At 40.8% G+C, this 15,366-nt stretch overlaps 1 protein-coding gene across 1 annotated transcript in view; it reads left to right on the top strand.

The window, feature by feature from the left end:
* The first annotated feature begins 300 nt into the window (after window positions 1–300).
* LOC143292901 (dual specificity calcium/calmodulin-dependent 3',5'-cyclic nucleotide phosphodiesterase 1A-like) overlaps window positions 301–15,366 on the top strand; it is a 583,953-nt gene continuing 568,887 nt past the window's right edge. The window contains exon 1 of the mRNA XM_076603602.1: window positions 301–432. Within this exon, the coding sequence (XP_076459717.1) occupies window positions 306–432 (127 nt within the window). The 5' untranslated portion in view covers window positions 301–305. The remainder of the gene's footprint in view (window positions 433–15,366) is intronic.

Here is a 15,366-nt window from a genome sequence, read left to right as displayed (position 1 = left end):
TCAGCTCCACCGCCAAGCTTCCTCCTTTGCTTCGTCCGCAGTCCGCAGGGTCCTCCGCTGAAGGGAAAGGTCTCCCCTCCACGATCAAGACGGCATTTCCACCTTACCCCCCCTCCCCTAAGGCGTCCATGGTTCCGGAGGATGAGACGTCCTCGCTGAACACCTGTGTCGTTCATGACATGGTCAGAGAGAACGTGCAAGTGGATGAGCTGTCTCAAGGAAGCGGTGGTAGTGGTGGTGGTGGTAATGGTGGTGGTGGTGATGGTGAGGGAGGCGGGGGAGAGTGCCGTGACGGTGGAGGGAGGATGGTGAAGGGGCCACCGACGAAGGAGAAGGCGGGGAGGGGTAGCAGGAGTTGGAGGGAAGGTGGAGGTGGAGGAGAGAGAGGAGAGGGCGGGAGTAAGCCCAGGAAGAAGTCCGCTTTCAAGAAAGGTAAGGAGGAGTGTGTTGTGTTGTTTAGTGTTGTGTTGTGTTGAGTTGTGTTGTGTTGTGACATGTAATGTTGTGTTGTGTTGCGTTTTGTGTGTGTGTGTGTGTGTGTGTGTGTGTGTGTGTGTGTGTGTGTGTGTGTGTGTGTGTGTGTGTTGTGTCTTTCTATGCCTTTTCCTTCTCTTCCTCACCCTTTTCATTTTTCAGCATCATCATCATTGTACTATTACAATCATCATCATCATCATCTTCTTCTTCTTCTTCTTTTGTGTTCTTCCACTTCCCAATAGATTCTCCCAAGCACACACGAACGAGATCACCACCACAACGCTACCACCACCACCACAACAACCACCACCACCATCATTATCATTATCATCGTTATCGTCATCAGCACTCACAGCCATGTTACCGGCCAATTCATCTGTCCGGTCAGCCTCCTAGAACGTCTGCCGGTCGTCAGTCTTTGCTTTTGAAGTGGTGGATGTATGACGCAAGCTCCGTCTAGTAAACAGATACATGGCGGCCTTTTTCGGGCAACTCGGCAATGATATACATGCATCTTAATGGATGTCACAGGTAGTAAACGAACCGGCTTTTCCTCCGTCCTTTCATGTAGCGATTACCTGTTTTTTTGTTTTTGTTTTTTTTCTTCTTCTTTATTGAGGTGCAGGGTAATGTGTGTGTGTGTGTGTGTGTGTGTGTGTGTGTTGGAGCTCATGTACGTTTATATGTATTTGACTGTGCTTTCATATCTGTGAAACTGCATGTTTGGTGCATATCTGTTATGTATGTGTGGGTGTATGTGTGAATGTGTGTCTTCATGTTTTACATTTATTTGCTTATTTATCATCATTGTTGTCTTATTTATTTATTTATTATTATTATTATTATTACTACTACCTGTTTCTATATTATAATTATTATTTATTTATTCATTTATTTATGTAAGCTTATCTATTATTCATTCACCTTTTTTTTCTCTCAAGGCCTGACTAAGCGCGTTGGGTTACGCTGCTGGTCAGGCATCTGCTTGGCAGATGTGGTGTAGCGTATATGGTTTTTGTCCGAACGCAGTGACGCCTCCTTGAGCTACTGAAACTGAAACTGAAACTGTGGAGGAAGTTGGTTGAGTGGGTAAAGACGCTCATCTGCCAGTACAGAGTCTGTGGTTGGGTGTCTGGGTTCGAATCCCGCTCTCGTCTTTTTCTCTCCCCAGTTTTGACTTGAAAATCAAACTGAGCGTATAGTCATTCGGAGGAGAACGATCAACCCGAGGTCCCGTTTGCAGCACGTACTTGGTGCGCTTTAACTCACTCAGTACGGCCAGTCCTCTCTTCTCCTCTACACAGACCCCTCGGATGTCCAGTGGGTGTCTGAATGACCCAACCTTTAGCTTCCGTCGTCAGAATTGTGGTATTCTTTGTCAACATTCACGTCTTCAGTATAAGAGCCTTCCGTCTTGCAATATTTTGATGATGGTAATTGGGGTGAAACGCTGTTAACGTCGTCTCTTTCGCCGTTCGTATGGAAAGAGTTTTAAAACGAACCCATGGCAACGAGAGTGTTTTCGTCTGACAAAAATAATTCTGAAGAAGAAATCCACTCTGATAGGGTACATTGATAATATATATGATTTTATACATGCACTCAAGGCCTGACTAAGCGCGTTTTGGTTATGCTGCTAGTTAGGTAGGCATCTACTAGCAGATGTGGTGTAGCGTACATGGATGAAACAGAAACTGATACTCTTTACTACATTTCTTTCCTTCTGTCTCTGTCTCTCTCTCTTGTCCGTATTGTCCTTGTTGCTATTCATTTATAGCGTTATGCTTACGTTTGTACACGCTTATGTAATTGTGATGTTGCTGTTGTGAATTTGACTCATTTTTTTTCCTTCTCTTAATTATTATTCTTGCCCAGAGGGCCGGATATAAAAAAAGTGCTTTGTACTTACTCCTTTACCCTCGCAAAATTGATTTTCATTCGTTCGTTCGTTCGTTCATTCGTTATCTCTCTCTCTCTGAGGATATAGTAAAAAGAAGGTTGTAGCTTACTCATTTGCCCCACCCCCATAAGAAACCAAACCCTCTCATTCTTTCTTTCTTCTTTTTTTTCCCAACATTTTGTTTCATTCAGACAAAGGTTTACAGAGACAAACTGTACATACTGTGTGTATTAGAAGGAACAGGGTAAAGACATAATGATGTTCTAAATACTGACAAAGTCCACAACAGCATAATGTAAGCTGAACAATACGTTTTCAATAACATTGTTCCATTGTGTCATTTTATCTCACTCAGTACGGCCAGTCCTCTTTTCTCCTCTACACAGACCCATCAGATGTCCAGTGGGTGTCTGAATGACCCAACCTTTAGCTTCCGTCGTCAGAATTGTGGTATTCTTTGTCAACATTCGCCTCTTCAGTATAAGCGCCTTCCGCTTGCAATATTTTGATGATGGTAATTAGAGACTATTTTTGCACAAATTTTGTTATGTTCCATAGTTATGTTAAAGGCATACTCGTCCACTTCCTATGCCTGTTTGAGATCTTTTACGAACATTTGTAATGTTGGTCTTATTTTGTTGATTCTACATTTGTATACATAGAAATTGGCTATCAGTAAAATATTCTTTCTTCTTTTGTTTCGTACGATTCTTGATGTAATTGCCTGTCTGTACGTCGATTTCCACTGGCCCTTTTCCTTCTTTTTATTTCTGTCGTCTTTTTTTGTATTTTGATTGACGTTATATTGGATCATCTGCTCTGCTCTGTCTGTCTGTCTGTCTGTTTCTCTCTTATATGTGTTCTCTTGTAACTGACGTAGATTTGCTTGCAAGGACAGATTGGAAGAATGGACCATGCCTAAATTCTTAATCCTTGAATAAAAAAAAAAAAAAAAAAAAAAAAAAAAAAAAACCTTTTCTGAGTGCCCAGTTCTCTCCCTCTCTCTTCTTTCTGTCTTTCTTTCTTTCTTACTTACTTCTTTAATTTCTTATGATTCCTGGTGGATCTGAGAGAAGGTAAACAACCTACCTTCCGCACACCCTTTCATGTGGTGATAACCTGCATGTGCGTCGATTTCCTCTGGGTTCCTCCCCCCCCCCACCTCCTCTCCTATCCGCCCCCACACCCCTTTCTTTCATTTCTGTTATCTGTTTTGTGTATTTCGATGTACGTTATATTTGACCATCTGCTCTCTCTCTCTCCAAAATCGTCAACAACACACCATTTCTGTCTGTCTTTGTCAGTCAGTCAGTCTGTCTGTCTGTCTGTCTGTCTATGTCTCTGTCTGTTTATGTGTCTGCATATCCCCCACCCCCATCCCACCCGCTCGCCCCCCACCTCGCCCCGTCTCTTTTTCTCTCAATTGTTGACAAAATTATGACAGGAAGCGTAGAGTACAGCCTTGTCATGTAGTCCCAAACTAAAATGGACTTCCATAGCAACATCGTCATCGTCATCGTCATCCTCCTCATCCTTCATCATCATCATCAATAGAAACAAAGCTGCCCTGTCATCTGCACCGTTTCAGTGGCATAGATGGATAACTTTAATTTTTATTTGATTTTGTTCCCTAGGGGCTGGGTGGGGAAAAAAAGCGTTCTTGTCATTACGCTTGTCTCAATACCCTGGAAAAATAAAATTTCGTTCGTTCGTTCGTTCGTTCGTTCGTTCAATCACTCTCTCCAAACATGAGCAACGTACCGTTTCAGTGCCATCACACGTACTCGTCGATATCAAAATGAGGAAGACTGAGTGTTTATACCTGGTAAGTTCAGTCATATTCCAAAGGTTTCTTTCGAGTTCGATTCTGAAACGTGGGAGTTCCACGATTTCATTTCTCTCAAAGTAAGAGAGACATCATGGGATAGACGAGAAATCTTGGGCGAACAATCCATTGTGATTAGTAAAGATTATAGATGTAAAAGAGGGAAAGACTGTTAGCAGAAATACAATCAGAGTGAGTAGATAGATATATAGATAGATAGATTTGTATATATGTATATGCGTTTCTTTTTTATCACAACAGATTTCTCTGTCTGAAATTCGGGCTGCTCTTCCTAGGGAGAGCGCGTCGCTACACTACAGCGCCACCCCACCCCCTTTTTTGGGGGGGGGGGTGGGGGGGGGGGTATTTTTTCCTGCGTGCAGTTTTATTTGTTTTTCCTATCGAAGTGGATTTTGCTACAGGATTTTGCCAGGAACAACTCTTTTGTTGCTGTGGGTTCTTTTACGTGCGCTAAGTGCATGCTACACACGAGACCTCGGTTTATCGGCCCATCCGAATGACTAGCGTCTAGACCACCACTCAAGGTCTAGTTCAGCGGGTGGGGGGGTGGGGGGGAGAGAAAATATCGGGGCGACTGAGCCGTGATTCGAACCAGCGCGCTCAGATTCTCTCGCTTCCTAGGCGGACGTGTTACCTCTAGGCCATCACTCCACTTAGATAGATAAATAGATAGATTAACACAAGGAGACTACAATGGGTAAAAGAAGAAAAGAAAAGGACAGAAAAAGGAAGGAACAAAGAAGATAAAAGAACAAAACAACACAACAACAGCAAAATAGACAGACTGATCATCTGGCAGGAAGAAAGGAGGAATCTGAAGCCAGAAAACAAATCTTCTTGTCAGCCGTCTGAAATTTACTTGTCACGTTAGGGCGGAGATAACTGAACGATTTCGAAAGAAAGAAAGAAAGTAAGAGAGGGAGAGAGAGAGATAGAGAGACAGAGAGAGAGAGAGAGAGAAAGAAAGAAAGAGAGAGAGAGGAGAGAGAGAGAAAGAGAGAGAGAGAGAGAGAGAGAGAAAGAAAGAGAGACAGAAAGGAAGAAAGAAAGAAAGAGAGACAGACAGACAGACAGACAGACAGAAAGAAAGAAAGAAAGAAAGAAAGAAGAAAAGAAACAGAAAAAAAAATCAATGACAGAAAGGACAGACAGACCAACTCTCTGACGGGGACAAACAGTAAAAAATAAAATAAAATAAAAAGAAAGAAAAAAAGAAAGAAAGAAGTGCAAAAAGAAAAAAAACAACTAATGGTAGGAAGGGAAAAGAAAAAAAATAACAACCAAAAACAGGAGATAAAGAAAGAAAGGAATAAAGGCTAAAAAAAGCAAAGAAAGAGAGAGAGAGAGAGAGAGAGAGAGAGAGAGAGAGAGAGAGAGAACAAACTCGGACAAACAAAGCGGCTGTCTGACAGAACAAAGAGAAGACGGAGAGCAAAGAGAGAAAATTAATGTTCGCCTTTCCAGACGTTCACATCTTTGTTCACACATAAAAAGAAAAACGATGGTGACACTACTATCAAGCGTTCACGACAGAAAAACATAAAAAAAGGGAGAAAGAGAAAAACAACAACAGATAGACAAAGAAAGAATAAAAGAAAGAAAGAAAGAAAGGCAGAAAGACCAAAAGATTGCAATGAATAGAAAGAAAATAAGAACTGTAAAAAAGGAGAATGAGATGGAGAAAGAAAGGGAGCGAGAGAATCTAAGCGCGCTGGTTCGAATCACGGCTCAGCCGCCGGCATTTTCTCCCCCTCCACTAGACCTTGAGTGGTGTTCTGGACGCTAGTCATTCGGATGAGACGATAAACCGAGGTCCCGTGTGCAGCAGGCACTTAGCGCACGTAAAAAAAAGAACCCACGGCAACAAAAGGGTTGTTCCTGGCAAAATTCTGTAGCAAAATCCACGTCAATAGGAAAAACTAATAAAACCGCACGCAGGAAAAATACAAAAAAATGGATGGCGCTGTAGTATAGCGACGCGCTCTCCCTGGGGAGAGCAGCCCGAATTTCACACAGAGAAATCTGTCGTGATAAAAAGAAATACAAAATACAAAATAATTACAGGAAGAAAGAAAGAAAGAAGACAGACAAAAAAGGAAAGAAAACAAGGAAGAATGAAAACTAGAACGAAACAAAGGGAACAGTTGAGAGACAGACAGAAAGAAACAAAGAAACACACAAAGAAACAAACAAAGAGAGAAAACAAACAAAGCTGGTCCGTGACAGACCGAAGAGAAGACAAAGAACAAAGACAGAACAATGCTCTTCCTGCCAGACATCCTCACTTTGTTTACACTGAGAAAAACAAACAAAAAAAACAACAACACAATGATAATAGTAAGCGTTCTCGATAGAAAGACAGAAAGAAAAGAAGAAATAAAGAAAGACGATAAAAAGATACAGACAGACAAAGAAAGAATAAAAGAAAGAAAGGCAGAAAGACCAAAAGATTGAAACCGATAGAAAGAAAATAAGTTTTATATATATATATATATATATATATATATATATATATATATATATATATATATATATAAAAGAAGAATGAGAGGAAGAAAGAAAGAAAGGGAGAAAGAAATAATGGCAGGAAGAAAGAAAGAGAGAAGGCAGACAAAAAAAATGGAAAGAAAGCAAGGAAGAATGAAAACAAGAGAGTAAAGGAACAGTTAAGACAGACAGAAAGAAAGAAACAAACAAACAAAGAAAGAAGGACAGAAAGAAAGAAAGAAAGAAAGAAATACGACAAGCAACAAAGAATCTCTCTGACAGACCAAAGAGAAGACAAAGAACAAAGATACAACAATGTTCCCCTTAGCCAGACATCCTCACTTTGTTTACACTTAAGCGTTCACGTTAGATAGAGAGAAAGAAAGGAAGAAAGGGAGAAAGAAAGGAAGAAAGGGAGAAAGAAGAAGAAAAGAAACAGATAGAGAAAGAAAGGACAAGGGAAAGAAAGGCAGGCGGACCAAAAGAATGAAATAGATAGAAAGAAAATAAGTTTTGTTACAAAAAAAAGAAGGAGAGGAAGAAAGAAAGAAAGAAAGGAAGAAAGAAATAATGGCAGGAAGAAAGAAAGAGAGAAGGCAGACCAAAAACAAAAAAAATAAAGGAAAGAAAGCAAGGAAGAATGAAAACAAGAGAGTAAAGGAACAGTTAAGATAGACAGAAAGAAAGAAACAAACAAAGAAAGAAGGACAGAAAGAAAGAAAGAAAGAAAGAAAGAAAGAAAGAAAGAAATACGACAAGCAACAAAGAATCTCTCTGACAGACCAAAGAGAAGACAAAGAACAAAGATAGAACAATGTTCTCCTTAGCCAGACATCCTCACTTTGTTTACACTTAAGCGTTCACGATAGAAAGAGAGAAAGAAAGGAAGAAAGGGAGAAAGAAAAAAGAAAAGAAACAGATAGAGAAAGAAAGGACAAGGGAAAGAAAGGCTGGCGGACCAAAAGAATGAAACCGATAGAAAGAAAATAAGTTTTGTTAAAAAAAAAAAAAGAATGAGAGGAAGAAAGAAAGAAAGGGAGAAAGAAATAATGGCAGGAAGAAAGAAAGAGAGAAGGCAGACCAAAAAAAAAAGGAAAGAAAGCAAGGAAGAATGAAAACAAGAGAGTAAAGGAACAGTTAAGACAGAAAGAAAGAAAGAAAGAAACAAACAAACAAAGAAAGAAGGACAGAAAGAAAGAAAGAAAGAAAGAAAGAAAGAAAGAAAGAAAGAAATACAAGCAACAAAGAATCTCTCTGACAGACCAAAGAGAAGACAAAGAACAAAGATACAACAATGCTCTCCTTAACCAGACATCCTCACTTTGTTTACACTTAAGCGTTCACGTTAGAAAGAGAGAAAGAAAGGAAGAAAGGGAGAAAGAAAAAGAAAAGAAACAGATAGAGAAAGAAAGGACAAGGGAAAGAAAAGCAGGCGGACCAAAAGAATGAAATAGATAGAAAGGAAATAAGAATTATATATATATAAAAAAAAGAAGAATGAGAGGAAGAAAGAAAGAAAGGGAGAAAGAAATAATGGCAGGAAGAAAGAAAGAGAGAAGGCAGACCAAAAAAAAAATGGAAAGAAAGCAAGGAAGAATGAAAACAAGAGAGTAAAGGAACAGTTAAGACAGAAAGAAAGAAACAAACAAACAAAGAAAGAAGGACAGAAAGAAAGAAAGAAAGAAAGAAAGAAATACATACGACAAGCAACAAATACGCTCTCTGACAGACCAAAGAGAAGACAAAGAACAAAGATAGAACAATGCTCCCCTTAGCCAGACATCCTCACTTTGTTTACACTTAAGCGTTCACGATAGAAAGAGAGAAAGAAAGGAAGAAAGGGAGAAAGAAAGGAAGAAAGGGAGAAAGAAGAAGAAGAAAAGGAACAGATAGAGAAAGAAAGGACAAGGGAAAGAAAGGCAGGCGGACCAAAAGAATGAAATAGATAGAAAGAAAATAAGTTTTGTTAAAAAAAAGAAGAATGAGAGGAAGAAAGAAAGAAAGGGAGAAAGAAATAATGGCAGGAAGAAAGAAAGAAGACAGGCAGGAGAAAAAGAAAAAAAAAGGAAAGAAAGCAAGGAAGAATGAAAACAAGAGAGTAAAGGAACAGTTAAGACAGACAGAAAGAAAGAAAGAAACAAACAAACAAAGAAGGACAGAAAGAAAGAGAAAGAAAGAAAGAAAGAAAAAAAGAAAGAAAGAAAGAAAGAAAGAAAGAAAGAAAAAAGACAAAGAAAGCGGCTCTCTGACAAGACCAAAGAGAAGACAAAGAACAAAGATAGAACAAAATGCTCTCCTTAGCCAGACATCAACACTTTGTTTACACTGAGAAAAAAAGAAAGAAACCCAATGGCAGCACTATTAAGCGCTCGCGATAGAAAGACAGAAAGAAAAGAAGAAAGGGAGGAAGAAAAAAGAAAAGATAACTGATAGGCAAGTTTCAGTTTCAGTGGCTCAAGGAGGCGTCACTGCGTTCGGACAAATCCATATACGCTACACCACATCTGCCAAGCAGATGCCTGACCAGCAGCGTAACCCAACGCGCTTAGTCAGGCCTTGAGAAAAAAAGAAAAGAAAAAAAAAAGGTGAATAAATAATAGATAAGCTTACATAAAAAAAAAAAAAAAAAAAAAAAATTATAATGTAATAAAGGTAGTAGTAATAATAATGATAATAAAATAATGATAATAATAATAATAATAATAATAATAATAATAATAATAATAATAATAATAATAATAATAATAATAATAATGATGAATAAATAAATGAATAAATAAATAAGACAACAATGATGATAAATAAGCAAATAAATGTAAAACATGAAGACACACATTCACACGTACACCCACACATGCATAACAGATATGCACCAAACATGCAGTTTCACAAATATGAAAGATATGAAAGATAGGCAAAGAAAGAGTAAAAGAAAGAAAGGCGGGCAGACCAAAAGAGTGAAACAAATAGAAAGAAAATAAGAATTATGCACAAAAAAAGGAGAATGAGAGGGGGAAAGAAAGGGAGAAATAAATAATTACAGGAGGAAAAAAAAAAAAGAAGACAGGCAGAAAGAAAAGAAAGAAAAAGGAATGAAAACTAGAATGAAAAGGAACAGTTAAGCAACAGAAGAAAAAAAAGATTGAACGATAGAAAGAAAGAAAGAAAAAAAGAAAGAAAGAAAGAAAGAAAGACAAACAAAAACGCGACAGACCAAAGAAAAGACATAGAACAAAGAGCAAAACAAAGTTGTCCTTGCCAGACGTCTTCATTGTTTTTATGCTCAGAAAAAAAAAAACCCAAACAAACCCGATGGTGACAAAACTGAGCGTTCACCATAGAATGACAGAGAGAAAGATTGAAAGATGGAAAGAAAAATTTTAAGAAGACAGAAAAAAAAGGAAAGAAAACACAGACCGACAAGCTGCCTGACAACAACAACCAACAACAACAAAGAAAAAAGGACAGAGAGAGAAAGAGAGAGAGAATGGATGAATGAATGAAATAAACGAATGAAGGAAGGAATGAAGAAATGAATGAATCTTTATTTTCCAACGGTGGAGATATTAGCACAATGGCTGACTTATATATCTGCCGCCTTGAGAGAGAGAGAGAGAGAGAGAGAGAGAGAGAGAGAGAGAGAGAGAGAGAGAGAGAGAGAGAGAGAGAGAGAGAGAGAGAGAGAGAGAGAGATGAAAGTGATAGAAATAATAACAGAAAATAATAAAAAGAAAGAAAGAAAGGAAGAAAGAATTTAGATACAATTCCCCCGTTGCCAGCCAAACACTTCCATTCTGTTTACATCCATACGACCTATTGAAAATCAAATAAAAAAAATAACACAAAACAAAACAAATCAACCAATCGGAAACACCGCTTTCCAGTTCCTAGCGAAGCAGACAGAGCTTGGCATTGAAAACCAGCCAACAGCAGTTTGCTGGAAATAACGAGAGGAGATAAGTCCCCTCCACCTCCTCCTCGTCCACCTCGTCCCCCCCTCCTCCATCTCCTCCTCCTACTTCCTCTTCCTGCTGCTCCTCCTCCTCGTCCTCAACCCCCCCCCCACACACACACCCCCCACGCCCGCCCACCCCGACCCCCCACATCTTATGGAGCCACTGATCGCAGTCGATCAGGCATGAAAGCACAGGAAATTTATTTGCCGATAATTGATGATTGATTCCTGGGGAGAAGGTCCTATATATAATATAGCGGACGGGTCAGGTCAGAGTGACTTTTGAGAGATCTCGGAGTGTGTGTGTGTGTGTGGTTTTTTTTTGTTGTTGTTTTTTCCCCTCCCTTCGCTCGCTATGATTTGATTCAACATTTCTGTTTTATACTTTCTGGTAGCATTATATATATATATATATATATATATATATATATATATATATATATATATATATAAGAAGAAGAAGTTTCAGTTTCAGTTTCAGTAGCTCAAGGAGGCGTCACTGCGTTCGGACAAACCCATATACGCTACACCACATCTGCCAAGCAGATGCCTGACCAGCAGCGTAACCCAACGCGCTTAGTCAGGCCTTGAGGAAAAAAATAGGTGAATAAATGATAGATAAGCTTACACAAAGAAATAAATAAATAATAACTATAATGTAAAAAAAGAAAGAAAAAAAAGATAACAATGATGATAAATAAGCAAATAAATGTAAAACATGAAGACACACATCCACACACACACCCACACATGCACAACAGACACGCACCGAACATGCAGCTCCAGAGATATGAAAGCACAAACACATATACACGTACATGAGCCCCAACACACACACACACCACACACACCACCCCGCACCCCCTCCACCCCCCTCCTCCACACATTCATTTCTAGTCTACGTATCACAGCTTCCACGGCACACACACACACACACACACACACACACACACACACACACACACACACACACACACACACACACATGAACTCTTACTTGTACAAGCACACACACATATGCCCATATCTCCACACACATATATACAAATATAGAAGAAGAAGAAGAAGAAGAAGAAGAAGAAGAAGAAGAAGAAAACTTGTGGTTGATTTGGGAGTTGGAAGCGCCTCTCTGTCGCTACAACAAGTGTTTCTGTTAAGCTACTGGTTTGAATACTGATAGAATATCCAGTTTTGTACTCCTTCAATCCATCTTCTTGTGTGCGCACGTGCGCTCCTCCGCCCCTCTCCCCCCCTCTCTCTCTATTGTGTACGCTCTCCCCCCCCCCCCCCAACACACACACACTCCGCACCTTGTGAAAAAAAAAAGAATAAATAAAACATACACAGCAAAGAAAATATGTACATTATATGAAAATTCATTCCAGTGTTGTTTAATAAGCGTAATATAATGTTCTACAATATGTCGTTAACGTTTAAGAACCAGTCGTCCATACAATAGCGGCATCATGTTTCTGAAAAGTATATACATATATAAATATACATTCTCTTACATTGATACTTTTATGGTTCCTTTCGCACCATGAATGACGGAAAGTTTTCAAGGAGGAACGAATAAGGACTTCTTTTATCAGCCAAGCTTGTGTGTGAATGAACCTGAAACAATTTTTTTTTATCTATTCTCCAAGCAGTCGTCCCAGCACGTTTTTGATGCTCCTTGGTGCTTTGAAACGGACACACCTGTTTGGTTAACCATGTCTTTGAAGTACACACGAAAGAGCCTGTCAGTTGGTCCAGGATGTGCAGAGGTGGCGAAGTGGTCATGCGCCAAACTAGGAGGCGAGTGCCACTGGGTTCGAATCCCACACACGGACTGAGCTTTTAACTCTACTCCCCCCCCCCCCCAACCCCAACACCCCCCGACCCCTCGAACCACCCCAACCCTCTCTACTACACCTTATGTAGTGGGTTTGGGTGCTAGTCTTTCTGATGAGACGATTAAAAAAAACAAAAAAAAAACACGACAAGAAAAGTGTTGGTTGTCTTTTGGCAGAATTCTGTAGAAACATCCAACTTGATAGTTAAAGAAATATACTTGATGACAGGAAAAAGAAAGAAAGAATGAAAAAAAAGAAAGAAAAAAGATGGCGCTTCTTTGTGGTGATGCACTTTTCCTCGGGGGAGAGCAGCCCAGATTTCGTACGGATGAGCATGTTGTGACAATACAATACAATACAATACAAAGCAATGCGATGCTGCAGAATTCAATTCAGCTCAGTACAATACAACACAATAGAACACAATGCAATGTAATACGATACAATATGATGCAACGCAATACAATATATCACAATACAATACAATACTATACTTGGATTGGCAATGCAATGCAATACAATACAATAATATACAATACAATACAATACAATAATGGCCTCTACAGAACAGACATTAAAAAAAAAATGATGGGTGGATACCTTCCCACTGACTGATCTTCGTAATCGTGTAAACCGCCATCAGGCACGAATGTTTTTATGTTATTTTGTTTTATTTCATTTTTAACTTTTGTTTGTTTGTTTGCTTTTTTTCATTTGGACTCAACTGGTTTGGATCGGATTTTGATTGGACGGGACTGGATTGAATACAGTGCAAGCAAGCGAGCAACCTAAGAACCCCTGGTCAAGCAATAGCGTGTCGTGCTCTCTACAGCCAAGCCAATGCTACGGCACTTCACGGGTATCAGTCCACCTCAGCACTCCCCACCCCACCCCACCCCACCCCACCCCACCCCACCCCCCAACATATGCGTGACAGCGATAAGATTCGCGTGAGTGCTGAAGCATGCCAAGAGAAGATGAGAATCCACAGACACAGACAGACACAGACACACAGACACACACACACAGAGACACAGGCACACACACACAGACGCACACATACACGGACACGCACTGACACACAGACTCAGGCACAGAAAACGACACACACAGACACAGACAGACAGACAGACAGACAGACAGACAGACAGACACACACACACACACACACACACACACACACACACAGAGGTACACACACACGCACACACACACACTAACACACACACACACGCAGAGGCTATTACATGCACACACACACACGAACACGCACGCACGCGCGCGCGCGCGCACACACACACACACACACACACACACACACACACACTCCAGCACCACTAGGATGTACCCTCTTCTATCTACACCCATACATAAACCTTTCTTCATTACTTTTTCCCCCCCACTCACCACCACCCCTTACCCCTCCCCACACCTCCAGCACCCCTCCCTCCTTCCCCTTCACCCCCTTTCTCTCCGCCCCCCCCCCCCAAGACCCCCCCCCCCAACCCCCTCCCTCGCCCCCCCCCCCCCCCCCGCCCCTCCTGCTTCCCGATTTTCATTACTTTTGCTGCATTTGGTGGCAGAGTAATTGGTCATCGATTTGACCACCACTGCTTGCCACCACCACCACCACCACCACCACCGAGTAACAGACAGGGGGTGGGGGAGGGGTTGGGGGTGGGTGGTTGGGTGGGTGGGTGGTGAGAATAACCAGAATAACCAGAGCGCGCGCTCAGCGGGCTGACTGACTGACAAGGGGGATCAGGAGTAGAGTGGCGTCTGTCTATCTCTGCTGCTGCTGCTGCTGCTGCTGCTGCTGCTGCCCGGTGTCAGTTATGAGAATGCCACCCCTTCCTGAATTGTACCCCCTCACGCACCCCCCCCCCACACACCCCCCTCAAACACACACACGCTTTCCCGTTGGGGTTGGGGATGGGTTGGGGGGGAGGGTGGTGGTGGTTGTGGTAGAGAAAGTTGGTAATACATTGCCAACAATAAATGAAATACTGGCATTTCCACACGTAGAAATATATTCATACACGCATTATTATCATTACTCTTCTTCTTCTCATCAATATTATTATCATTATTCTTGTTATTATTATTATTATTATTATTATTATTATTATTATTATTAGTAGTAGTAGTAGTAGTAGTAGTAGTAGTAGTAGTAGTAGTAGTAGTAGTAGCAGTAATGTTGTTTTTGTCATTATTATTACCATCATTATTAGTAATGCATACCTAGCGCCTGCCTTCGATCACAGACACATAGTGTTATGTTTCAGTTGATAATGTGTTCCCTCAAAGCGCTTTACAAATCACGGCGTTTTACATAACAGGCTGTCTGCCTTGGCTAAAGCCGACTAACAAAGCTGCCTTTAGACAGCTTATCATTCTTTTTCATGCGTCATTCAATCAGGCTTTTTGTCACGCGCACGCACACACATGTATTTTTCGAGTGGGTTTGACTCACTTGTATTCGTGGGTTCTTTTACGTACGCTAAGTATATGCTGCACGGGACCTCAGATTATCGTGTAACCCGACTGACCAATGTCCAGACCACCACTCATGGTCCAGTGGAATGGGGGGGGGGGGGGGGGGGGGGGGGGGGGGGATAAAGTACTGGCGACTGCCGGTGTGATTTGAACCAGTGCGCTCAGATTCTCTCGCTTCCAAGGCGGACGCGTCACCTGCAGGCCAACACTGGATTTGAGACGTCTCGCTTCGCAGGCGGACGCGTTATTACCATGTCACCAATGCAACATATCATATAATTTATATAACCTATCTGTATTAAGTTACTGTTTTATGCTCAGCGTTAAACAAGCGCTAAGCTGATCTTTCCTGCAGTTCAGTTTGGGATTC

Source organism: Babylonia areolata, chromosome 1 (genome assembly GCF_041734735.1).
Source record: "Babylonia areolata isolate BAREFJ2019XMU chromosome 1, ASM4173473v1, whole genome shotgun sequence".
NCBI lineage: Eukaryota > Metazoa > Mollusca > Gastropoda > Neogastropoda > Buccinidae > Babylonia > Babylonia areolata.
This window is presented reverse-complemented; position numbering and strand designations above follow the sequence as displayed.